We start from the raw sequence: 26,925 nt of genomic DNA, 5'->3' as shown, positions 1-26,925 counted from the left end.
ACGCATATGTCTGGAGTTCATTTGCAGTGGCTAGAGACCCCGGCACTCCCATTCTTTCTCTCATTTTCTTTCTCTTTCTCTCTCCCTCGCCTTTTCTTTCTCTATCTTTCTCTCAATTACTATGTTATTTGTAAGAAAAAAAAGGAAGGAACAAAGGAAGGAAAAAAGACAGAAAGAAAACAAAGTTAACCACACAGTTGCCAGAAACAGATTTCCCCCTCAAGTGGAGAGGCATGGCGAGAGAGAAAAAAGAGGTTGCCGGGAGAGGATTGTGATCATGATACACTGTGTAAATGTATGGTGAGTTAGTTGTTGATAGAGAGTTCAACTTAGGACCAGGTTTGGTGGTGCACACCTTTAATCCCAGCACTTGGGAAGCTGAGGAATGACAACCACGCTGAGTTCGAGGCCATCCTGAGACTACATACTGCATTGTGGGTCAGCCTGAGCTAGAGTGAGACCGTACCTTGACCAACCAAAAATGAATAAATAAATAAATGAGTTAAAAATACTGGGCTGTAGGGATAGCTCCATGGTTAATGTATTTGCCTGCAAAGCCAAAGGACCCCAGGGTCCTTTGGCTTTTTAGGCAAGCGTCTTAACCGCTCAGCCATCTTCCTCAGTCCAAAGAATTTATTTCTAGCTCCAAAGACTTGAGCCACATTCTGAGCACACGAACAGTTGCTTTCTCTCCTTCCCTCGTTACCTCCACATCCCACCCAGGACCACTGTGCTCTAGCTATGCACATGTGCATTTTAGAAGAGCCTTGTCCATTTGTGTTTCTGCTTTATAGTCAGGAACTGCTGACATACTGTGAATAGACTGTAAAACTTGAAACAATGCAGATTTTGAAGGAATTATAGGTGTCTTGTGCTTTAAGACTCTCTTGTAGGATTATTCTCTAGGCAGATGAATCAAACAACTATGTAAATCACAAAAACTGAAAATGAGCCAAACTGAAAAGAAAACATTCCAGGCAGTATCTTTCTACTGTATCCTGTCATTGAAGAGAATAAACAGGACGCAAAACTCATTCCAAATTACTCTTCCTGGGCCGGAGAGACGGCTTAGTGGTTAAGTGCTTGTCTGTGAAGCCTAAGGCGTTTTCAATGTACTGCTTCATTAACGTGCAATTCACCCCTGTGAGCTTCACAGGCAGGCTTCTGTGAGGAAGTCCTGTTCCCTGCTGATAGCATTAATAATTATTTCCTTGACTCGGTACTCTGATGGTCTGTGTACCAGGTGCTCGGAACCCAGATGGGCAAAATCAGTGTTGCCCTCATCTCCTCTAATAAGCTCGTTGGAAAATGTGAGGCCGGCACAGCCCCTGTTTCTTGAGCCCAAGGAACAGCAACGAAGATTCCTTCCACAATAGCAAAAGCTATAACACGTTCTGCATAAGTAGCGCTTTTGTCCCCAATCCAACTCAAGGCCCTCTGCCTTCTTCAAACAGGCACTGAAAAAGAATTCCGTTTCTCTGGAATCTTTAATATAGGTATCAACAAGGAGCCTCATTATCTCAGAATGTATGTTTCCCTAGCAATTTGGAACCCAGAGAAAGAGCAGGCTTCTGTAATTTGAACTCCTTGGCTAAATCGGTCTACCAAGTTTCCTTTTACATGCCGTCACTGGCCGCAAAGAAAGCCAGAAGATGAGATATAAAATATCTCTCCTCAGGAGTCAGGGCTTCCACTGCTGAATACCCTTGGAAAGATGCACCGGCTCAGCGGTCCAGAGGTAAGTCTCAGCTTTCTTGCACATCTTCCTGATAACCTGGCACTGGAGACCCTGGAGGGGAGGAGCGCAGAGGGAAACAGGGGACCAGGGCGGGAGGGCGGGACCAGATCTTCCCATTGGACGAGCCTGGCCCCGCCCCCCGGCACTGCCCGGCGTTCGCGCGTGGGTGGGGACTTCCGGGAAGCTCCGGAAGCCGCGGACCTCTGCTGCGAGGTCTCAGGCTCACGGGGCAGGATAGCCAGGCCATCTCCGCGGACACAACTAGGACCCGTCCGCCGCCCCGGCCACCGAGGGGGTGAAGCCCGAGGAACGCTGCGGGCGGCGTCGCTGTCTCCGGTACGCGGGAGAGCAGTGTTCGCGACCTCCGCGACAGTGACCTCTGGAGACCGAGCCCCGCAGCGCCCTGTGGCTTGGCGGGTGACCTGGTCTCCTCAAGGTTCCGGGTTCACGGATAACATGAATCTTGTAACCACACTTCCCCAGCATCTTCTTTGGGCGCCAGGTTTGCCTTGGGGTCCGACACCCCGCTAACCCCTCAGACCATTGACGAAAGCCAAGCCTACAAGTTGGGGCTCTCTGGAGGCAGGCCTATCATTTCTTTCATACCTTTGATAGTTTGCAGTGTATGCTTCCACAGCTTAGCCTCATTCTATTGTCAACAGTTTTAAAGGTTTTGATGCTATTGTAAATCATATAGTGTTCCTGATTTCATATTCAGAAATGAGTATTGTTTTTGTATGCCCATAAGGTATCCTATAGACTCTATTATTTCAATATTTCTGCCATTCCTGTGTAATGAATCCACTGAATGGTGGTTATTTTTAAATTTCACTAACACTGATCATTTTGCAGAGCCTAGGATCATGAATTTCTAAGAATATACATATAAAGTTACAATGAACTAATCACAAAATAGAGTAACTACAACAAAGCCATAAATAACAAATGTCAGGGAAAATGGAGGCTATGAATCCTCATCAATACCAGTTAAAACTTTAAAACACTCAGCCATCTTATAAATGATTTAGAGATTCCTATGCCTGTTACTCATAGACTCACAGTGGGTCCAAAATGTTATGTCAGTATGCTAAGTGGTAGACAATACTGGGGGCCCCAGAGAATCAAGAGGACACTCATAAACATTCCCTTGGAGAGCACATGGTCCTGAGCTCTCCTGCTACAGGCAGTTGGCCTCAAGCCCAGTTTGCAAGAGAAGCCAGCTCATCAAGCTAGCAGTAGCCCAGGAAGCATTCGCTTGGAGAGCTGAAAGCCCTGAGCCTCACTGTGCAGGAGGGCTGCTCCCTCTATCCATCCCCCATCCCAAGGTGCAGAGGAACTCCACATCTCGAGCTACCACAGTGGGCTCCAGCACTGGGCATGACTCTGCATCCTTCCAGCCCACGTTTAGTCTGACCAATGGAAAGCCCAGATCTGACATCTGTATGAAAAAGGGTTTTTCTTTTTCTCTTTTCCTCTCCTAAATAGGAGGGTCTCAGTATACCTCGGGCTATCCTGGAACTTAGTGTGCAGTCAAGGTGAGTTTTGAGCTTAGCCAACCACCTACTCCTGCCTCCAGAATGCTGCGTTAGTAGCAATGTGTCATGTATCACCACACCCAGTCAAGTCCATCACAGAACTTGCTCTTTCCTCAAACACAAAAAGAGAATCAAACTGGCTGGCATGGGATGCCACTACTACAAACTGAAACCTAAGTGGAGAATGAAAGGATATATATATATAATCTGGTACCCCAGCCTTTTTCCTTTTCTGTAGATAAGAAGGCCTTTATTGTGTTTTAAATTTGTGTTTTAGAAAATTCTTCTCATACTACTTCGCCTCTACCCCATTCCTCTGAGGCCTTCCTCTGTAGGTTTATTGGTATTTGAGGGAGAAACCCCCTGATTCTGGGAGTTATTTGAGCAAGAAACTTAGAAACTATATGTCTAATATATTTGGATAAAAACAATTTATTTATTCATTTGAAAGAGAAAAGGAGGAAGACAGAGAGAGGAAGAGATACATATATACAGAGAGAATGGGTGCCCCTGGGCCACTAGCCAGTGCAAACAAACTCCAGATACAGGTGTCATCTTGTGCTTCTGGTGTAGGTGGGTATTAGGGAATTGAAAATGGGTCCTTAGGCTATACAGGCACGTGCCTTAATTGCTAAGCCATCTCTCCATCCCTATAGGGCTACCTTTAAATGGATACAGTTGATTGAGAATGAGTGAGGAGGTTCTGACACTCCAGGACTCTAGGAGATCCACCAAAATGTTGGGGTCACCTAGGGCAGTTAACCACTGCTTGTGAGATAAACCCACCCTACTTTCTGTTCCATCTGCAACACCAAAGATTATATTATGAATTATTCAGTTCATTTAGGGAGAAATCTTGAGGTACATTTAAGAGAATTTACAATCCTTGAGAAGGCCGGGCAGCAGTTTGGCAGTGCATTAATAGTCATAATTACACCTGATTATGGCTTCTCCCCTGGGATCCATGATTGTGCCAGGAATATCAGTAGAGCAAGAGGCAGGGATCAAGGGAGTCATCACTTCCTCAATATTGGTGCCTCATGCTGAAGATGGCAGGTCCAATTCATGGGCTTGAGATCCCATTGATGCTCAAAGCCCACAAAAGCTCCTATTATCTCTCTTGCTTTCAATCCTTTATAGACTTATCTGTCAGATCACTGAAGTTATATTATGCTTTGCTAGAATACAAGGCTTTTACTAGAGAATAAGATAAAATGGGTAAACTGAGTCTTAAAATATTTATTCAGGTTACAAACTCCTTAGAGAACATAGGCTGGCATTGGAGAGATTGCTTAGTGGTTAAGGCACTTGACAGGGATGCCTAAAGACCCATGTTCAACTCTGCAGATCCCAGTAAACCAAATGCACAATAGGGAGGCAAGTGCAATCTCCCACATACCCACTAGGTGGCAAAAGCGTCTAGAGTTCAATGGTAGTGGATGAGACCCTGTGTGCCAATTATCTCTTTCCCTCTCCTCCTCTCTCAAACAATATGAAAAAGAAAATTAAAAGGAACATAGGCTTCAGGGGTAATATCAAATAGTAAGGGGTTACATTAAATTGTTACAGAATGTGGACGCAGTCCGATTGATTCATCCCGGCCTGGCGGTGTGCGTGGGTGGTGGTGGTGGTGTTGTGAGGGAATGAGGGATGGTGTCCCCAAGAGGATTGACACAGAATCCCCTGAAGAAGATCTGGATGCGTTACAGCAACGGCCAGCAGGCTCTGCACGCCTGCCAATGTGTTGTTGCATGACCAACTGCCCGACCCTCATCGTCATGGTGGGCCTGCTTGCCAGGGGCAAGACCTACATTTCTAAGACACTGACCCGCTACCTGAACTGGATTGGTGTGGCCACTCGGGAATTCAGCGATGGCCAGTATCGCCGGGACATGGTCAAGACATATAAATCTTTTGAGTTTTTTCTCCCAGACAATGAAGAGAGCCTGAAAATCCTGAAGCAGTGTACCCTGGCAGCTCTCTGTGACGTCCGGAGGTTTCTCAGTGAGGATGGGGGACATGTGTCGGTTTTTGATGCAACTAATACCACCAGAGAATGGAGAGCAGCCATCTTTAATTTTGGGGAGCAGAACGGCTACAAGACCTTCGTCGTTGAGTCTGTGTGGATCCCGAAGTCATAGCTGCCAACATCGTGCAAGTGAAACTGGGCAGCCCTGATTTTGTTACCCACGGAGGATTTCATAATGCACATCGAGTGCTATGAGAACTCCTATGAGCCACTGGATGAGGACCTGCACAGGGATCTGTCCTATATCAAGATCATGGATGTGGGGAAGAGCTATGGGGTGAACTGTGTAGCTGACCATATCCACAGCCCTATCGTATATTACCTCATGAACATCCATGTGACTCCCCACTCCATCTACCTGTGCCAGCATTGGGAGAGCGAGCTTAACCTCAAGGGCCGGATTGGCTGGGACCCAGGACTATCTCCCCAGGAGAGAGAGTTTGCCAAGGGTCTGGCTCAGTTCATCAGCGACCAGAACATCAAGGATCTGAAGGTCTGGACCAGCCAGATGAAAAGAACCATCCAGACCACAGAGGCATTGGGTGTGCCCTATGAGCATTAGAAGGTCCTCAACGAGATAGATGCGGGCGTCTGTGAGGAAATGACCTACGAGGAAATTCAGGCCCATTATCCACTGGAGTTCACCCTGCAGGACCAGGACAAGTACTGTTACCGGTACCCAAAGGGTGAGTCCTATGAGGACCTGGTCCAGCAACTGGAGCCTGACATCTTGGAAGTGGAGAGACAGGAGAACGTGCTGGTCATCTGCCACCAGGCTGTGATGCGAGGCCTCCTGGCATACTTCCTAGCCAAGGCAGCAGAACAACTGCCCTACCTCAAGTGTCCCCTGCACACGGTCCTGAAGCTGACCCTTGTGGCTTACGGTTGTAAATTGGAGTCCATATTCTTGAACGTGGCAGCTGTGAATACACACCGAGACAGGCTGCAGAATGTAGACATCTCCAGGCCTCCAGAGGAAGCCCTTGTCACAGTCTCTGCTCACCAGTGACCACATGCCATCCACTGAGGCCCCTGTGCAGGAGTTGGTTGAGTCTCCACACGAGGTCATTCCATGTTCCTCTCGTGTTTATATTAGGGGCATTGTCACCATGCAGGAGCACCGTCGAAGCTGTGCCTGGCTGGCAGTGCCCAGAGCCCTCAGCCTAGCCCAGGGTCTCCTTGTTGACAGCCAGCAACAGGGTTGGATGTGGCTGCTGACATGCTCAGAATCCCCAAGCAATTTGCTGTGCAGCCGTTTGAGCTCCTCCTTTACCCCACTTTCTGGCCCCTTTGCTGTGGCTGGCAGATAGATGGCTGCTTTGTGAAACATGCAGCCCTAAATGTGAAACGGAACGTCTCACCGAGATGTCCTCACTGTGGCTCAGCTGCCTGGGTGCACAAGCAACCCCTGGCCGGGCTCTTCCTGTCCTCTTCATAGCCAGGTCTTCCTGGGGTGCTGAGTATCTTCTACTCAAGGCGAGGCCAACTCTCCCCATCCCTCCCTTCCAGGAATGGAAGCGCTGCAGCCGCTGGCCAGGCCCATTGGGCAGTCGCCCACATTTGGCATTCCTCGAACAGCATGCTTGCTTTGGCACATTGTGACACTGAAGGGAAAGGGAACATTGGAGGTGCCCTTTCCTGACTTCTACCAAGGCCTATGCTGAAGTATGCCCAGCTGTTCTCAAGAACTGAACTGGGCGACCATGGAAAGATGGGCCAGCTGTCCTAGTTACCTTCACAGTGCACACACCAAAGTGCTCAAGGAGCCTGGGCTCTCCTTCCCTGGTCATTGTCACCTCTGTCCACACAGGACTATGCACTGCTGGCAAGGATTTTCCTTTGCTGTGAGTGGCTCAGAACTACCCGTAGTCCTGTTTGCCCCTCCCTGGTGTTTGTTACCGTCCACTTGTTGGACTGAGGAAGGAGGAAAACAGGCCTTGGAGGCAGCCACTGGCCCAAGGAGAAGTCCTCAGCCCGTCAGTTTTGTCTCATGTCATGGGAGTCTGATAAAAACAACCTTGTGGAGCCTCTGAGTTCTTGTAGGTTTATGCAGCTGATTATGGCTCCGTTTTTCAGATGGCCAACAGACTGACATGCAGGGCTGGAACCCATACCAGTGGCTGGTGCTCTGCTCCCCACAAACGGGACCTTGGTAAGCCAGTTCCCTACATCCAAGAACCTTTCCATGTCTGGGCCTTTTCAGCCTTGCCACTCCCATTGTCTGTCTGTAGCCTGCAGAGGCCACCTGGCCCTAAGGGAAGTCAGTGTCCCTGGTCCTGACAAGTGGTGTCTCTCTCTCTGTCTCTCTCCCCCCCCTTCTCTCTCTCTGTATCTCTCTCTCTCTCTGTCTCTCGTCAAAGCTGTAGACAAACAGGAATAAATGTCTGCAATGAGCCTGACCCTCTTTGGTTCAATTCCTGTCAGAGCCCCAAGCCCCCTCTTGGGTCCAGAAGACCATACCATTGCCTTTGGGACATAGGGACTGTAACCTTTGCTTTTGTGTCTCTCCAAGTTTGGCTGACTTTTGTCATCTGGACATAATGGTTAGCCATAGAGAATCCCTTGGGTCGGCAGCTGTGAATCTACCTGATGTCACCTGCAACAAGACCACTGAGGCCTTTTATCTCTGCACGGAAGGGGAGGCGGGAGCTATGTTAAAAGGAGGATTGCATGGGGCAGAGGGGTGTCTGGGAGTTAGGGCATGCGTGGGAACAGCTCCTCCCTCATCTGCCTTGGAGTGGCTGCAATGTGCCTGGGCTGCAGGCATTGTCCTGCTCTCCCTAGAATGGATGGCATTGGATTTCAACCATGCATTGCACTATGTCCAGCATTCTTTGCAATAAATACTTTTTAAAACATGAAAAAAAAATTGTTACAGAATGTTGTGGAATCCCAGTCGATGGCGTTTAGCTAGCAGGTGATGTGGGAGGGAAAGGAACAGCATGTATTGTGAATCTAAGAGTGGCTTGTTTATTTTCAGGAGGCACTTTTCCATGTAACCCAAGCTAGCCGGGAATTCTAGGGTCACAATTTGAAATTTTAGGGGTTTACAGGAGATTCCCAGGACCCTCAAGTTTCACATTATTTTAAATGAGTTTCACTCAAAGACTGCTTTCCGCAGGCCCTAAAGAAAGAGTTTGACTAGAACTCTTGTCCAAGTCTTGTCTATGTTTGACATTTCATGGGAATTCTAGTCAACCATCATTGGAGAGGATAGGCTGGAGGATGTGGTTCAGTAGTTACTGGTCCTGAGGCATGCTGGCACCTGCCCACTTTGTCACAATGGATTCACGACGTTGCTAGGCAACCAGATGCTGCTGCTGCCTCTTGTTTGAATGTTCCACAGATGGTAAGGCAGAGCATCTTTCAGTGGCGTGTTCTGATGGTGCTTGAGACTAGCATAGCTTAGTGTGAGCACTAACACTGGGGACTTGGCTTACTAATATTCTTATTGGAAGGGCTGTGGGGGGAGACTATAGACAGACAGTGGGGTGGGGACAGAGGGTGAATGCAAGCTGAACTGGGATAAAGGAGGAGGATAGAGTCTTGCAGGAAAGAAGCGGCCAGCAAGGCCACAAACTCTACCATGAAGCGATTCCTGTGCTTTGGGTGCTGGCTTCCAATCCAGAGCAGTCTGGTTTCCTGCCAGGGTACAAGTCCTTGGGAAAGATCCAGAAAGCTTCTTGCCTGGTGGACATTGACAAGATATGCAATCTCGTCACACTAAGGATGTACCACGTTTCCCAAAAGGACAAGAAAAAAGGGTAAGAGAGGCCACAGGTGTGACAGCCAGGAAGGGCAATTGGCAGCAGGGCCTATGGTGGAGAAGTGCCCTTTTGGGCTTGGCCCATGGGAGAGGAGAGAAGGGAGCCCCAAGAGCTGCTGTCATGGAGGATGCTGGGTCTTATTCCCACCACAGGCTCCTCAGCATCTTGTTCTGTACACCGTGGGTGAGTCTAGGTACCAGAGCTTCATTTAGGAGAGCAAACCCCAACTCTTAGCTGGTTCCCAAATCCCCTATTAGTACCTCCCCCCTTAGTAGCAGTCTGTTGGCAACTAAATAGTGAGTTGTCTACCACAATAGAGAATGAATATATCGAGTATATAATGGGGTTTCTGTACTTATTTTTTTCACTCTGACATTCCTTTAGCTGAATGTTTCTTGTATATCAAAGGAAGGATTACTTTGTTTGGAGTCGGTTTTTTGGAGCCATTTTATTCAACGCTCTAAAGAACCTATAGTTCTTTAGAGAAATAACATGTACTGAAATGCTAGTGAGTTGACTAAAACTGTCACAGACATGGTGATTATTGTGGAAGGTTACTTGGATGCTGTTTTTATGTTGTGTATTAACAGAAAAGTTTAAATCATGCCAATTACAGTTGAAAACATCCAGAATTATAAGTGTCATTTCCATGAGAGAGGGCGTCAAGTGTGTGATCAACAGCAGTTTAGCCAAGCATGGAGGTGCTGCCCACAAACATACCTAGTGGGATGTTGGGCTGGAAATATAGCAAAATTAAGGTCACCACGGCTTTTTGAGATTAATGATGAAAAACACACCTTAGACTCATTGTAATACATAACCTTTACATCGTATCTCAAAATCGAGTATCATTTTATTATTGTACTTAAATGTTTGTTAATAGCAGTAAGAGCACTGATTATAATATCTGATGAAGATTGAGCTGGTATGTGTTTTAAACAGCTCTCAGGATGTCTATCTGTTCCTACTGAAGCATCACAATGGTTTTCTGTAATGTCACTAGGATTTTCAACCCCCATTTCATGGATGAGAGGACTGAGTTATCAAGTACACAAGACCCTCATAATAGGAGGAAAAGATGACATCAAAATAATGAAGAGACCAATTCAGAGGATACATGATGGAGAGTGGAGTTGGGAAAAGGAAATTGAGGGGGTAGGAAATTATGGTTTGTGTATAATTATACAGTTTATCAATGGAGAGCTATGTTATGGTCTGGAGAGTTGGCTTAGTAGTTAAGGTGCTTGCCTGTAAATCCTTTGACCCATCTTCAACTCTTCAGATCCACCCTTACGAAAACACACGGAGGTGAGGCAAGTGCAAGGTCACACATGCCCACTAGTTGGCACAAGCCTCTGGAGTTTGATTACAGTGGCTGAGGTCCTGGCATGCCATTTTTCTCACTCTCTCTTGTTCTTCCTAATGTAAAATTAAAAAGTATATTAAAAAAGTGAAATATTGCTTGGCATTGTGGCACACTCCTTTAATCCCAGCACTTGGAAGGCAGAGGTAGGAGGATCATGCTGAGTTAGAGACCAGCCTGACTACCTAGTGAATTCCAGGTCAGCCTGAGGTAGAGGGAGTACCTAAAACATAAAATGACCGGACTAAGAAGTGGAGAAGTGAAGTTCTCCAATCATCAGTCCACACGTGCTGTCCATGTGTCTTGTTCCTAATCCGGGAGCTGGTCATCTTCAGAGAGTGTTCAGCACCCACTTGCAAGCTTGATAAGAGAGAAGGAAAACTGAAGGAAGGACTGCAATGAAGGGGGCTTCCAAGGGGGCTAACCAGAGCCCGGAGTCAGCCCAGAATGACTCTGTCTTGTTTCCCAGAACCCTGTCTTTCCTGGTTGCACTGCCTTTCTCATACCCTGCGCAAGCCCTGCTGTTCTTACTGTTTGTTCTTTACTGTTTTAACTCTCACATCCACTTTAACCATTACATTCTCAGGGTAAGGACAAAAGACAGAACTGTTAATCATCTTTGAAAACAACCCATTGCTGTCACCTGCAAATGTCATGTCACACACATTCATATAGCTATAAGGACCAGAATGGGTAACAGACTTAATATTATCCAGGAAATTATTTTCTTAATGGCTCTAACAAACACCCCTTTTCTGAAGATCTGCCTTCATCCCTGCCCAGCATCACCTAACAGGCTCGAGGAAGGAACCTTCTACCTACGTGTGACAATGGCCAGTCATGTGATAAAGTACATAATTTTCGGCCAAAAAAAAAAAAAAAAAGGAGCTAAAAGGTAAAGTTCGTAAAAGCTACATTGTGTTTCTAGAACTTCAGCAGCTGTGGAGAATTCAATGTTGCCTCTTTAGAGCAAAATTATCTTTGGCTGTATTAGCCCCACGGAACAGCTCCCTTATGGTCCTTCTGAATGTGATTGACATCTCTGACCCAATGAGCCCCCTGCTGCTCTGAGCTGCAGTTCTAGCTCTGCCCCCTTCAAGGTAAGCCTATGCATGCCTCTGAGCATAACTCGCTCTGCTTTATGCCAAGGCTCCCCACACCTACAGTTCACCCTCTATCTTGCCTCCCTTTCAACAGATCTAGTTAGTGCTTCCTCAATAACCATTCTGGTATTCATAAGCCTCAATCAAGCTTTTTGAGTCTCCAGATGCAGATTTCCCCTTACCCTGATGCAAGAATACAGCTAAAGCCCGGATGGTGTACAATATAATCTTTAGGGATATGGCCAAAAGAGGTATAGCTGGGTCTCACGGTAGTTCTATTGTGAGCATTTTGAGGAGTCTCCATATTCTTTCAGGTATTGCTCAAGATTTTAAATAGTATAGAGTAGGTATGCAGATCTTCAGTCCAAATACTTTCAAGGAATTTTATGATAAATTTTATAGGTTTTAGAATGCACAGAGAAAGAAAAGAGTTTTCAGAACAGGTCTATAGGAGACCAGTAGCTTAATACACAAACCTTCATGCAAATTATTCTAGCTTGAAATCAGAGGACACATCAGGGTTAGCTGCAAAAAGCAAGCAGCAATGTTAAACTGCTAGGGGTGTCTCCAGCCAGAGACAGAATCCTGAAGGAGTGGGAGGAGAAAAGGAAAGCACAGGGTGTCCCTCTAGTGGAGAGACATTCCGTACCTTATTCAAGTCCTCTGCTGATGCTCAGTACTCCCATGTTCTCTTCCTTTCAGTGTGTGATGCTATGGAAATTAAAATGAAATTTGCAATGAAATTGTTGTTATCTGGACCTGAGTAGTGAAGTAAGCCAGGTACAGAAAGCCAAACTCCACATGTTCTCTCATGTGGATTCCGGCTTCAAATGTTCAGATTTGTATGAGTTGAAGTAAAAGTTAATAATAGAGTCCAGAGAGGGAATATGAGGGAGGGGACAAATGGAGGGGACAAAGGGAGGGCAGAGTACATAGTGAATAGGGGTGGGGAAATGCTACGTCCACGGCGACCTCGCCTGTGTAGCAAGCAGAGATGCTTCTGCACTGGAAGAGAGCTGAGGACAGAGGGCCAGCACTCCTCGGAGGGATGTCCCCGGTGACCCCTTGGCAGTCAGTTACTGTAATGGTTCCTGCTGCCCAAGAAGTCACAAAGACCCGATTGCTGGTGCCAATGAGCTGTTTTCTGTGCTCTGTTTCTTTCCTGCTTCCTTCTAGTTGTTTGTCAAAGAACAGCTAGTTTCTACGCTACGCTTACTATTAATCATGCACGCAATCAGAGTACAAAAAACAATTTGAGTATTGAATGTGCCCCTCCTATGATTAGGACAATGGAGGAAATGTATAACTCTACTAGGAATAAAAAATTAACTCTAGGACAGTTTTTAGATGGTGTAGAATAGAAACAGCTTATAATAACTAAAGACAATACTGATCCTGAGAAAGTGAAAGTAGAAATGTTAATCGGTAATGTTCATAAGAAGCATGACAGTTCTACAAAAACGGAGTTACAAAACTTAGACATTCCCACCAGAAAACTTCCTGGGGTATATGTTTAGTACTTGATCAAGGGCTGTTAGTAGACTCCCAGAGCTGGGAACTACTTAGATCCACTCCCCTATGAGGGAGGATATGATGAATTCGGTAATAGATGGATGAATTATAAAGAAAAAAGGAGACTATGGCATTCTCTTCCATTTATGGAATGCTTAACAAGGACATGTAAGCCTTGGTGCTTATACTCTAGATAAGAAAGAAAAAAATTCCTGGAAAACATTAAACCAGCCTTAAAATATTGGTGGTCTTTTGGATAGAAACACTTTTATAATGAATATGAGAATTATATAAATAATCTAATAAGTGGAAAGAGATGGCTCTCTGCTCGGTTTATAAAAAATAAATAACCTATTGTTCACCTTACATCCCTTACCCCAAGCTTCTATTCATGTAAAGCTGTGGTCAATGGGACAAGACATCCTTCTTAAAAAATGGGAACATTCCTGCCTGATAAATATTACATGTATGCTTACAATAGAACAATACTTAAGATTGTTTAGATTAATGATTTCTGAGATCACTTGTTGGCTTGCTAAGTTTCCCTGTTCAATCTGTATAAAACCTTCATAAAACCTTCAGTAAATTGCAGCAGCATATTCAACCTAGAGTGTGTCTGTCTGTCATTTCCTCGCCGAATCCCGAGTTCTCCTTGAGCCTTCGCCCTTGTTCTCCCTCAGTCCTGATCTCCCCAAGAGTCAGTCCGCGGCAGGGAAACTCCTGGGGCTGGTCTAAGGGGAGGGGATAAAGAAAACAGCTGCAAGGAGGGTTATTCAAAGTTCATGATTTATCACAGAGCCCTGGGGGGAAGGGCGTAAGATGAAGCCTACCATTAATTTTTAATTTTTTTATTTTTATTTGTTTACTGATTTGACAGAGAAAGGTGGAGTGAGGGAGGGAGAGAATGGGCACACCAGGGCCTCCAGCCAAGGCAAATGAATTCCAGATGTGTATACCCACTTCTGTATATGGCTAATGTGGGTCCTAGGGAATCGAACCTGGGTCCTTTGGCATTGCAGGCAAATGCCTTAACTGCTAAGCCATCCCTCCAGCCCCTAACCTTAATTTGTTCCTGTTTCTCTCTTTCTTCTTTCTGTTTTATATAACCTTTCATTTCCTTCCTTATAAAGCTGCCAGGCTCGGCTTGAGCTGCAGGAAAAGCCAGGTGAGGTGAGCTTCCACTCACACTTGAGCTCTCCGTGAACTCAAGAAACGTGAAGGAGCAGATCACAAGGTAGAACAACACGTGGAACAGCAAGAGAAGTACAGCAGCATCAGCAGCCTCCCCTCCCCCACTGCCAGTGCCCAGCTCCAGGGAACAGAGCAGCTGTCCAGGGACCCGGTCACACCAAGTTGAACCAACAGCGGGACCCAAACAGGAGCAGAGGTAACTGGGATTACACCAGGGAAAGGTCTCACCTTGTCACAAGCTTTCTTGGAACCCTCAACAGATCAGAAATCTTAACCACCTTGTTGTCAGGAATAAGGGTGTGGGTGGGGCACCACACACCCTAAGGGACAGTTAAGGATCTGGTTGTCATAATTACTACTCATGGATAAATAACCTGAGAGTCTTGAGAGCCACACCTAATGCCTTAAGCTCCTACTCGGAAACTATATAACATCAGATTATCTGATACATCTAATAATACCCAGCTAACTAGAAAATCCAATCATTAAATAATCTAGGATGCAAAAACATAAATCAATGAAATCAACAAATCAGTAAGATAAAATTAATGAACAATATTTTAAGATATTGATTTGAGAACACAGAGAGAATATGAGAATGTGTGTGCCAGGGCTCTATCCACTGCAAATTAACTCCACACACATGCACCTCCTTGTGTATCTCGCTTACCTGGGTTCTACAGAATGCAACCTGGTTCCTTAGGGTACGTAGACATGGGCCTTAATCCCTAAGCCATGACCTGTCCCAATGTGGAAGTTTTAACAATCGGGTTATACCATGTAGTTTTGGTGTGTGTTGCAGTCCAGTTCACATGGCTGGTAGAAATCACACAACCAAGAGAAGCTTCTGGCAAAAAGAGGTTTATTTTGGCTTACAAGCTAAAGGGGAAGCCCCACAATGGCAGGGGAGAATGAGGACATGAGCAGAGGGTGGACAACAACCCCTGGCCAACATAAGGTTGACAATAGCTACAGGAGGGTGTGCCAAATATTGGTAAGGGAAAACTGGATATAATACCCAAAAGCCCTTCCCCAAAAATACACTGCCTCCAGGTGGCCTTAATTCCCATATTTCCATCAGCTGGGAACCTACCATTCAGAACATTAAGTTTATGGGGGACACCTGAATTAAACCATCACATTCCTCCACTAGCCCCGAAAAGCTGGTAGCCATACATGATGTAAAGATAGAGACAAAGAAAGGAAGAAAGAGAAAATCTCATTTCTGTTTAATACGGCATTGGGATCCTTTTCAAAGTCAGTATGTAGCAATGAGTAATTTAGCAGAACTCTTAGTTTTAAGAATTTATTGCTCTGTTCTTTTACAAAATAGGGTTGGTTCTTCATGATGCGTCTGATTTCAAACTGCTGGAATCAAGCGACTCTGCGATCTCAGTCTTCCTAGTAGCTCGGCTTAAAGGCATGCGCCATTGTGCCCACCTGTTGACCATTTCTTCATTTGCTTGTTGCATACCGGAGTTGTCTCTTCGGAAGAAAAATGCCTTAGACAACTCTTCCATTTAAAGGGGGCACCCTAGGAAATAATGAGAAAACATACATGTCCTAAAATGTATTATGATTCAAGATAGTAAAGAATGATTCTCAAGTGATCTTTAATACCAGTGATACACATTTTTAATCCCAGCACTTGAGAAGCTGAGGTAGGAAGATCACCTGATTTCAAGCCATCCAGGGACAGAGTGAGACCCTACCAACACCAGGGCTAGATAGATGGCCTAGCAGTTAAGGCTCTTGCCTATAAAGCTTAAGGATACAGATTCGATTCTCCTGGTCCCACATAAGTCAGACGCACAATATGGCACATGCATCTGGAAGTTGTTTGCAGTGGCTAGAGACCCTGGCATGCCCATTCTCTCTCTCTAATTAAAAAAAAAAAATGAAGGAAAGAAAGTGGAAATGAAAAAGGGAAAGGGGAAAAAACAGTGCTCTCACATAGCTCAGGCTAGCCTGAAACTGTGTAGCTGAGGATGATTTGATCTTATCCTCCTGCCTCCACCTCCAAAGTGCTGCAGTACAAATGTGACTGCCATACACCCAGCCTCCAGACGATCTTGAGCCCCCCTTAAAGGCAACTGTGTACTGAAGCATGGTAACAACCAGCTCCTCTTCTGACAGCTCTCACACACAGCTGACATCAACAAAACTGCATCTAAGTTTTTATTCATGTGCACTGTTAAAGCATCCATACCAGTGTGACTGGGGGTGGGGAGCAGGGCAGGAGAAAGAATTCTGCTCTATTGGTAATAAAGCTCCAGGTTCATCCCATCATGAATTTCATAGTCTTCCAGTGACACGTTGTCCTTAAAAATCATGTACCACTTTTTAAGGACAATTTTGTTCCAACGGGTGCCAGTTTGAGCCGCGATGAGTTTCTTAAGGTCCCCAATGGTGTCATCGGTGTTGCACTTCACACGGACTTTCTTCCCCAGACGGTCACTGCAAACAACCTCGATCATTCTGACTGGAGCTACAGAGTAGGGGGTGGAAGACAACAGAATCAGGGTTTCCTGGGTGTCCCCAGGTACCAGAAGCCCCAGATAAAATTGCCCCCAGGTCCCCGACCCTAAGATACCTGCTTGAATTGTCTGTTGTCTTCCTCTAACCAGACATCAATTTTTTAAGGTAGAGTCTCCCTCTAGTCTCATGCTGGCCTTAAACTCAGTGATCCTATCTCTCTGCATCCCCAGTGCCAGCAAGTGCCGCAACAATCCGCAATGGTGTGATCATATTTGCCCCTTATTCTTTCTTTTCTGTCTCCCACTGACCAGCTTCTTCTCAATTAGTCTCCTCCTACTTTAATGTCATTTTTTCCTACTAAGGTTACTTGCATGCACATGGGCATGGAGTGTTTTAATGGAGCATGGTGACCTTACCAGTGTGTAAACACTGAAGATGCCTCTGTTTCCCTGGTGATGATCAACAGCCACCAGCTCCTTGGGGAGCAATGGAGGCTCAGGAGCTCCTCCCCCAGTATATATGTTTGCTGACTGGCTAGAGCCCAAACCACAGCAGTTGATCTACATTGCAGTAATGCTCTGAAAATGAAAGCCAGGCATGAGGACTCACACCTGACATTCCATTTGGACTACCTTGGGTTCCTGGCCTGTCTGCCTACAGAGTAATGCCCTGTCTCAAAGCAAAATATAAAATTCCAGGCCTGGTCTGGAGAGATGGCTTAGCACTTAAGCTGCATACCTGCAAAGTCTAAGGACCCAGGTTCAATTCACCAGGTCTGATGTAGGCCAGATGCACATGATGGCACATGCATCAGGAGTTTGTTTGCAGTTCTGGAGTGCCTTTTCTGTCTTTCTCACACCGTTTCAAATAAATAAAATAGATAAAGAAATACATAGAAAAATAAAATGTTTAAAATTCCTGCCAGATGTGGTGGCACATGACTTTAATTCCAGAACCTGGGAGGCAGATGTAAGAGGATTGCCACAAGTTCTTGGCCACCCTGAGACTACATAGTAAATTCCAGGTCAGCCGTCACTAGATTGAAACCCTACCTCCAACAACAATAGCAACAACAAAAATTTCAGGTCAGTCTGGGGCTCAAGTGAGACCCTACCTCAAAACAACAGCAATATATATACACACTTTTAAGGTTAGCCTATGTTACATGGTGAGACAGTCTCAAGAAGACCTACTTACTACTATTCCTGCTCAGGTAAACACTACAGAAAAGCAATGTTGCCAATTTCCCCAGACCTCCTTCTCTCATATAAACAATAACAGTCCACTGTTTTGTTTTGTTTTCAAGCCTAGTCTCACATATGGCTTGAATGTAATGAAGCTGAGATAACCTGGATTCCTGATCCTCTTTTTTCTACCTCCCATGTGCTGGGATTAGACATGCACCACAATGCTAAGATAGTTGCCTGCACTGGACACCAACATTCAACCAACTTTCCTTGAATCTATGAAAAATATTTTAGTCTGTACACATTGGACATTTTTACCCAAAAAGCCCTAACTACCTATGAAGCATTCTCACTGTGAGAAGTAGTGAAAGTAACCTACAGATGTCACATAAAGATTGGGTATATTGTGTGTACATACTGAAATGTCAGAAAAGACTGGAAATCATTTGGGATTTAGTTTCTAATATGTGTATCCTAGCTTTTAATGTTTGCATGCAAACAAGGGGCTATGAGGGTGAGGGTAGGCTATTATTGGAGACAGGAGACCATGACAAAGCAGAAGGGATGGGAGGTGAAGGATCCAAGAAACAGAAAACAGGAGGTATGGACATGCTAAGGAGGCTATGCTGGGAGGAGGGCACAAGGGGAGACAGTGATGGAGGAAAAGGTAAGGAAGACAAAACCCAATCTCCTGAAAATACCATGATGAGCCTGGCAGGATGGCATATGCCTTTAATTCCAGCACTTGGGAGGGACAGGTAGGAGGGTCACTGTGAGTTCACGACCAACCTGAGACTACAAAATGAATTGCAGGTCAGCCTCGGATAGAGTGAGACCCCACTTCAAAAAACAAAAAGCATGAGGCTGGCTGTGAAGCCTAAGGATCCAAGTCCAATTTCCCAGGTCCCACCTGAACCAGATGCACAAGGTGCTGCAAGCATCTGGAGTTAGTCTCCAGTGGCTAGAGGCCCTGGCATGCCTATTCTCTTTCTATCTGCTTCTGTCTCTCTCTTCAGATAAATAAAACAGCTTTGTAAAGAAAGAAACTAAAAAAGCAAGCTGGAAAATGTTATACTGCAAGCAGCCCTATGGGAGAGAGAAATCTTTGGCGTTAAATAATAGTGAACACTGCAAGCCTTATGATTGGCCAGCCAGGCCAAATGATGAACAGATGCAATCATGGCATGTCTGTTCTGGGGAAAACCAATGGCTCCCTAATTGGAGTAGAGGCCCATTCCACGAGAGGGAATACATGCCTAGTGCTGAAAACTTAGTCAAAAGTTAAGACTGGAGAGACCATAAATCCTAGGCATGTAATCCCTGCTGTGTCTGGATTAATGCATAAACTTCCCAGTGAGCACTTGCCTTAAAGCCACTTGAATCTGGCGTTTGTAGAGAGGCTGGACATCCTGGCACACCCATTCTGCCTCTCTGCTTGCAAACAAATGAAAAAAACAAAAAACAAAAAATGGGGCCTGTAGATAGCAGGGTTGAACCAGAATCAAACTTTTGTTTATAAAAACGTATTTAGGGGGCTGGAGACATGGATTAGTGATAAAGTGCTTGCCTGTGAAGTCTAAGCTTTGAGGCTCGATTCCTCAGGACCCACATTAGCCAGATGCACAAAAGGGGGCACAGGCATCTGGAGTTCGTATGCAGTGGCTGGAGGCCCTGGCATGCCCATTCTCTCTGTCTGTCTCTGCCTCTTTCTCCCTCTGTCTGTCACTCTCAAATAAATAAATAAAAATAAACAAAATTAAAGCATGCAAAAAAAGTAAGAATAAGTAAGAATAATCAGGGCTACAGAGATGCCTTAGTGGTTAAGGCACTTGCCTACAAAGCCTACAATGTTCGATTCTCCAGGTCCTACATTACACAAATGCACATTGTGGCACATGCATATGGAGTTGGTATGCATTGGCTAGATGACCTGGCATGCTCATTCTCTGTCTCTTTCTCTGTACGTAATAAATAAATAGTCAAAAAATTAGAAAAGAATATGAATAATCAATAATACAAGGCAGAAGAGCTGGTCATGGAGACATACACCTTTAATCCCAGCACTTGAGTAGCAGGGGTAGGAGGATCACCATGAGTTCCAGGCCATCCTGAGACTCCATAGTTAAAATTCCAGGTCAGTCTGGGCTAGAGTGAGACCTAACCTAGACAAACCAAAACCAGTGACACAGGCCTTGGGTAACCTTGGAATCTCAAAACAAGGCTTACAGGGTTGCATACATAAAAGGCCCCTCAATGGCCTTGAGAACCCATCCCTCAGCCTTCCTTTCTCCGGGAACCTCTACCCTCCAAAACCCTTACTGGGGCCTGGGGAGTCTTTCCCTGTTGACCTTGTGACCCACCATCACCTACCTAGGACTTGGATACAGTGCTGGGGTTAAAGGTGTGAGCTAGCAAGCCTGGTCTACACTAATTTTCTTTTCTGATGCATGGTCTCAGCCTGTGGAAGCTGACCTGGAACTCTCCACCTGGATCATCTGACCTCAGCCTCCCAAGTGCTAGGATTAAAGATTTTATGAAGGAGTGGAGAAATGGCTTAGCAGTTATAGCATTTGCCTGTGAAGCCTAACGACCCAGGTTTGATTCCCCAGGACCCAGATAAGCCAGATATACAAGGGGGCACATCAGTCTGGAGTTCCTATGCACTGGCAAGAGGCCCTGGAGTGCCCATTCTCTCTTTCTCTCTCTTTTTCATAAACACATAAATAAAATATATTTGTTTTACAAAAGTTTTATCATTATCCCTGGGTATCACAGACATATATTGATTGATTGATTTATAATGTGAGTGAGAGAGACAGAGAGAAAATATATGTACCATGGCCTCTAACCACTGCAAAGGAACTCCAGAGACATGTGCAACCATGAGCTTCTGACTTATGTGTCCTCTAGGCAATGGAACCAGCATCCTTTGGCTCTGTAGGCAAACACATTAACCACAAAGCCAAGTCTCCAGCCCACTTACAGTTTGTTTGTTTGTTTGTTTGTTTGTTTTTGGAGTAGGTCTCACAATGTAGCCCAGGCTAGCCACAAATTTTTACTCCTTTCCAAAACTTCAAACTCTCATGTGGTGGGATTATAAGCATTTGTCCCTACCCAGACATCAACCACCACCATTCACTGTTTTGTTTCATTCAGAGGAGGTGTGCCAGTTTACTTAGGCTGACCTTGAACTCTAGATCCTTCTGCCAAAGACTGTCAAGTGTGGGTAAGGATTACCAGCTGCAGAGTCTATGTCTGCCCTTCTAGAACCCTTTCCTGAGTCCTCTCCCAGTTTTCCCTCTTTATGGCTGGGGTGCAGCTCAGTGGTTGAGCACTATTTTTAATATACCTTGTGTTTTTAAAAATATATTTTTTAGCCGAGCATTGCAGTGTATGCCTTTAATCCCAGCACTTGGTAAGCAGAGGTAGAAGGATCATCGTGAGTTCAAGTCCACACTGAGATGACATAGAGAATTCCAGGCCAGCCTGAGCTAAAGTGCAAACCTATCTCGAAAAACAAAAATAAAGAAATAAAAATGTATTTTTTAAACCAGTCATGTACCTTTAATCCCAGCACTTGGGAGGCAGAGGAAGGAAGATTGCCCTGAATTTCAGGCCAACCTGAGACTACATAATAAATTCCAGATCAGCCTGGGCCAGAGTGAGACCCTACCTCGAACCCCCCCCCCCATATACAAATATATTTGTTTGATGAAGAAAAAGAGAAAGAGACAGACAGAGAATGAGAACGGGAATTCCAGGGCCTCCTGCCACTGCAAATGAACTCCAGACACATATGCCCTCTTGTGTATCTGGCTTATGTGGGTCTTGGGGAATTGAACCTGGGTGCTTTCGCTTTGCAGGCAAGTGCCTTAACTGCAAGGCATCCCTCCAGCCGGCACTGGGGGTTTTATATCTGCAGTGCAAAACTGGGTTATCTCATCAGCAGCAGAAATGCATACTTCAATGAATTTAGGCTGGCAAGGTATGGTGAGCACACATTTAATTCCATCACAGGGGAGGCAGAGATAGGAAGATCTTTGTCATTTCCATTCCAGCCTGGAGTACAGAGTGAGTTCCAGGGATGCTTGGAGTGAGAAACTTGAGATTCGATTCCCCAATATCCACATAAAGCCATATGTACACGGTGGCACATGCATCTGGAGTTCCTTTGCAGTGGCTGGCGTTCCCACTCTCTTGCTGTCGATCTGCCTCTCTCTCTTTCTCAAATAAATAAAAATAATTTTAAAAACAGGCCAGTCTCTTGGTGTGGTGGTTTGATTCAGGTGTCCCCCATAAGTTTAGGTATTCTAAATGCTAGTCTCCCCAGCTGATGACAATTGGAAATTCAAACCTCCTGTAGGCAGTGTTGCTATTGTCCACCATATGTAGGCCAGGGGATGATGTCCACCTGCTCATGCCATCGTTTTCCCCTGCCATTGTGGAGCTGCCCGTCGAGCCTGTAAGACAAAATAAACCACTTTTTCCCAGAAGCTGCTCTTGTTTGGGTGATTTTTACCAGCAATGAGAACTTTACTGCTATAGTAAAGTGGTACTTATGAGTGGGATTGCTTCTAGATACCTGACTGTGTGGTTTTGGCCTTTTGGAGCTGATTTTCAAGAGGAATGTGGAAGGACTTGAAACCTTGGCCTAAGAGATAGTTTGCAGTGCTTTGAGTACAGTTTGGTTGACAATTCTTGTCAGAGTTGAAAGACCTCAATGCAGTAAGAACTATGCACTGTGAGGTTTAGCTTATGAGGGTGAGGAACTTTGCTTAGACTGGGCTAGCAGTTTCTGAGAGAAGCATGCTCTATGCCAGTGTCCTGAGAAGTTGTGCAGGTTTGTTTATGTAGAAATGAACTGGTATAAACAGAGGGATATAGCACAGAAAGAAAATTTTGGGGTGAGCTGCAGCCCATTCAGCTGCAGTTGAGAATGGGCCAGCAGACCTATACTGGGGCAACAGGAAGAATGGAGACTCTTTGGAAGGGCCCTGAGTGCTCAAGGAATGTCCTGTTCTTCAAAGTCTGCTATATTCCCCCCTGGATTAACAAATTGGCACCCTACCTTGGTATTATGGAGTATTAGAAATGCAGGAAAGAGAGGGTCATTGAGTTTCCTACACAGTCTTGTGTTTTGGAAATGGCCATGGGCAATGTGAAACAGGTTTGCTGCATGTCTGCATGGAGACCCCGTGACGATCAATCATGGGTTGCAGTGGAGAACAAGTGGAGATGCAGGGACCATGAGATGGCTACTAAAGAGCTGCCGGCCCCAGTGAAGTTTTCCAGGACTGTGAGTAGCCTATCTGGAGGGGCAAAATTGGAATACTAGAGATTTGTTGCTGGTTAGAATTATCGGACTTGGAGATTGGTCACTGGCTAGAGTTGTTGAACTTGGAGTTACAGAGTTTGATGTTTGCCCTGGTTGTTTTAAATCTTGTATTGGTAGAATATTTCTTTACTATGCCTAATATCAATTTTTGCAGTGTGAATGTTTATTCTGTGCCATTATGGGTTTTTTTTTTTTTTTGAGGTTATTTTTTGGTACTATGGCTCAATTACAAGATCTTGGACTATGAGTATAAATATCATTGGGATTGATAAAAGCCATGGGGACTTTTAAAGTTGGACTGAATACATTGCATTTTAAACTATGTATTGTTATCAGTTTATGGAGGCCAAGGGCGGAATGTGGTGGTTTGATTCATGTATTCTGAATGCTATTTTCCCCAGCTGGTGGCAATTGGAGATTAAAGCCTCCTGGAGGCAGTGTGTTGTTACTGGCAGGCTTATGGGTATTATAGCCAGTTTCTCCTTGCCAGTGTTTGGCACAGTCTCTTGTTGCTATTGTCCACCATGTGTGGACCAGGGGGTGATGTCAACCTTCTGCTCATGCCATCATTTTCCCCTGCCATTGGGGAGCTGCCCCTCAAGCCTATAACCCCAAATCAACCTCTTTTTCCCAGAACCTGCTCTTGGTTGAGTGATTTCCAGCAATGAGAACTGGACTGCCACAGTTGGCTTAACACAAAAAAATAGAGAGATGGACAGAGAGACAGAGAGACAGAGAGAAAGGGAGAATCAAAACAAAAATCTCATTTCTGTTTTATTAGTGTTGGGATCCTTTTCAAAGTCACTATGTACCAATGAGTAACTTAGCAGAACTTTTAGTTTTAACAATTTATTGCTCTGTTCTTTTATAAAACAGGGTTGATTTTTCAAGTTGCAGTGTGATCTGAAACTGCTGGACTCAAGCGACTCTCCCGTCTCAGTCTTCCTAGGAGCTCGGCTGACAGGCACGCGCCATTGTGCCCACGTGTTGTCCACTTCTTCACTTGCTTGTTGCATACCGGAGTTGTCACTTCAGAAGGAAAATGTCTTGGTCAACTCTTCCATTTGCAGGGGCACCCTAGGAAATAATGAGAAAACATACATTTCCTAAAATTTATTATGATTCAAGAGAACAGAATGACTTTCAATTGATTTTTTTTTTTTTTTTCTCGAGGTAGGGTCTCACTCTGGTCCAGGCTGACCTGGAATTAAATCTATATTCTCAGGATGGCCTTGAACTCACGGCGATCCTCCTACCTCTGCTTTCTGAGTGCTGGGATTAAAGGCGTGCACCACCATCAATTGATCTTTAATTTCCAATTGCCATCAGCTGGGGAGATAGCATTTAGAATATCTAAGTTTATGGAGGACACCTGAATCAAACCACCACACCAACAGAGTGATCTGTTTTGGTTTTTTTTTTTTAGTTTTTGTTTGAGACTGTGTGAGAGAGAGGCAGGTAGATAGCAAGAGAGTGGGCACACCAGCCGCAAAGGATCTCCAGATGCATGTGCCACCATGTTCATCTGGCTTTATGTGGATACTGGGGAATCAAACCTCGGTTCTTTGGCTTTGCAAGCAAGCACCTTAACCACTAAACCATTTCTCCACACCCCAGTTAGCCTTTTTTTTTTTTTTTAAATGCAAGAGGAAGAACTGGCTTCTCAGGGCCTCCTGAATTTTGGGATTAAAGTCATGTGCCTCTTTTCCCAGCATGAATGCCACTTTCAATTTTCATCATGAAATACAAGTGGGGTTGGGGATGAAGTTCTGGTGGTAGTGTGCCTGTCCCGTGTGTGCACATCCTAGGCTCAATCCCCAACACTATGTAAACTGGACGTGGTGGCATAGGCCTGTCTTCCCAGCACTTAAGGATGGAGGGTAAGGAGTTCAGGGCACCCTGCATAGTGAGGTAGAGGACAGCCTGGGGTACATGTGACTTTGTCTCAAATCATCACAATCACCTCAATACGATCCCTATGACCTTTGCAAAGGGCACATGTCTGAAGGTGACATGCTGAATTACTAGACTGGGGACTTAATCAGATGTGTGTAAGAAAGCAAGACATCCCCTCCACCAAGTTTCTTCAAACCAAGTAGCGTCTTTTCTATTTTGATGACATTACTTTTCCCCTATTGTTCCTGTAGGTCTTGTGTAGGTGGTATCATGACTACCACAGTGACTTTGTGACAGGATGAGCTTTGCAAAGCATTCAAACCCTTCCTTTGGCTCTTAGATTCTTCCTACCACCTCTTCTATAATGATCCATAGACGGTGTGACATAGATGTCTCACTTAGTGGGGAACACCCCACTGTCACCACTTCTCAGCTCTTTGGTGAGGACTGAGTTTCTACAGTGGTTATCATCATCTAAAAAGAAAAGCTTCTGAAAACAAAAGTGATAGTAACATTAATACATACGCATAAACATAAGTATTTAGAGTGTGGTTTTACATGTATAATATGTTCACTTAACCAGATAATAGTAGTTTATGCATCTATGGCTATTACTTTTCCTGTCATAGGCTTTAAAATATTTTATTTTTATTAATTTATTTGAGAGAGATTGCATGTGCTAGGGGCTCCAGCCATTACAAATGAACTCCATTGTGCATCTTGTGTATCTGGCTTACATGGGTCCTGGGAAATTGAACATGGGTCCTTTGACTTTTTAGGCAAGTGACTTAATCACTAAGCCCTCGCTCCAACAATAGGCTTTTTTTGTTTGTTTGTTTGTTTTGTTTTTTCGAGGTTGGGTCTCCCTATAGCCCAGGCCAACCTGGAATTCACTATTTAGCCTCAGGGTGGACTCAAATTTCTGCCTCCCAAGTGCTGGGATTAAAGGCATGCACCACCATGGCCGGCCAGCCATAGGCTTTTCTTTATTTTTTTTTCCGCCATAGGCTTTTAAAAATATACTTTTATTTGACAGAGAGAGGGAGAGAATTGGCATGTCAGGCCATCTAGCCACTGCAAATGAACTTGAGACGTGTGTGCCCTCTTCTGCAATCTGGCTAACATGGCTCCTGGGGAATCAAACCTGGGTCCTTTGTCTTTGCAGGCAAATGCCTTAACTGTTAAGATACCCCTCCAGCCCTCCAGGCATAGACTTTTAAAAAGCATTTTTATTTATTTATTTATTTATTTATTTATTTTTATTTATTTGAGAGTGACAGACACAGAGAGAAAGACAGATAGAGTGAGAGCGAGAGAGAATGGGCACACCAGGGCTTCTAGCCTATGCAAACGAACTCCAGACGTGTGCGTCCCCTGTGCATCTGGATAACGTGGTCCTGGTCCTGGGGAATGGAGCCTAACCCTGGATCCTTAGGCTTCACAGCAAGCGCTTAATCGCTAAGCCATCTCTCCTGCCCTAATTTTTGTTTATTTTTATTTATTTATTTGAGAGTGACAGACAGAAAGAGGTAGAGAGAGAGAGAGACAATAGGTGCACCAGGGCCTCCAGTGACTGCAAATGAATTCCAGATATATGCACCACCTTGTGCATCATCTGGCTTACTTGAACCAGGGTACTTAGGCCACACAGGCAAGTGCTTAACCACTAACCAGCTTTTTTTTTTTTTTTTTTTTTTTGAGGTAGTGTGTCACTATACACTAGGCTGGCCATAATTCATGGCAATCTTCTTACCTCTGACTTTATTATTATTATTATTACTATTTTCATAT

General features: G+C 44.9%; 1 protein-coding gene and 2 pseudogenes across 1 annotated transcript; 1 reads left to right on the top strand and 2 right to left on the bottom strand.

Moving 5' to 3' along the window:
- Positions 1-988: 988 nt before the first annotated feature.
- On the bottom strand, positions 989-1,762 carry LOC123462318 (annotated as a pseudogene).
- A 3,161-nt stretch (positions 1,763-4,923) lies between these two features.
- LOC123462043 lies at positions 4,924-8,049 on the top strand (annotated as a pseudogene).
- An 8,361-nt stretch (positions 8,050-16,410) lies between these two features.
- LOC123462261 (ubiquitin-like protein 5) lies at positions 16,411-16,716 on the bottom strand. The gene has a single exon (XM_045155377.1). It carries the CDS (start codon positions 16,713-16,715, stop codon positions 16,494-16,496), a length of 222 nt encoding a protein of 73 aa, XP_045011312.1. The 5' UTR covers position 16,716; the 3' UTR covers positions 16,411-16,493.
- Positions 16,717-26,925: the final 10,209 nt, after the last annotated feature.

Source organism: Jaculus jaculus, chromosome 7, assembly GCF_020740685.1.
Source record: "Jaculus jaculus isolate mJacJac1 chromosome 7, mJacJac1.mat.Y.cur, whole genome shotgun sequence".
NCBI classification, from domain to species: domain Eukaryota; kingdom Metazoa; phylum Chordata; class Mammalia; order Rodentia; family Dipodidae; genus Jaculus; species Jaculus jaculus.
Note: the sequence above shows the minus strand (reverse complement) of the source record. Positions and strands in the feature narration are given on the sequence as shown.

Bases quoted from the DNA above. Each gene is read 5' to 3' on its own strand.
- LOC123462261 (XM_045155377.1), bottom strand. From the start codon at position 16,715: ATGATCGAGGTTGTTTGCAGTGACCGTCTGGGGAAGAAAGTCCGTGTG.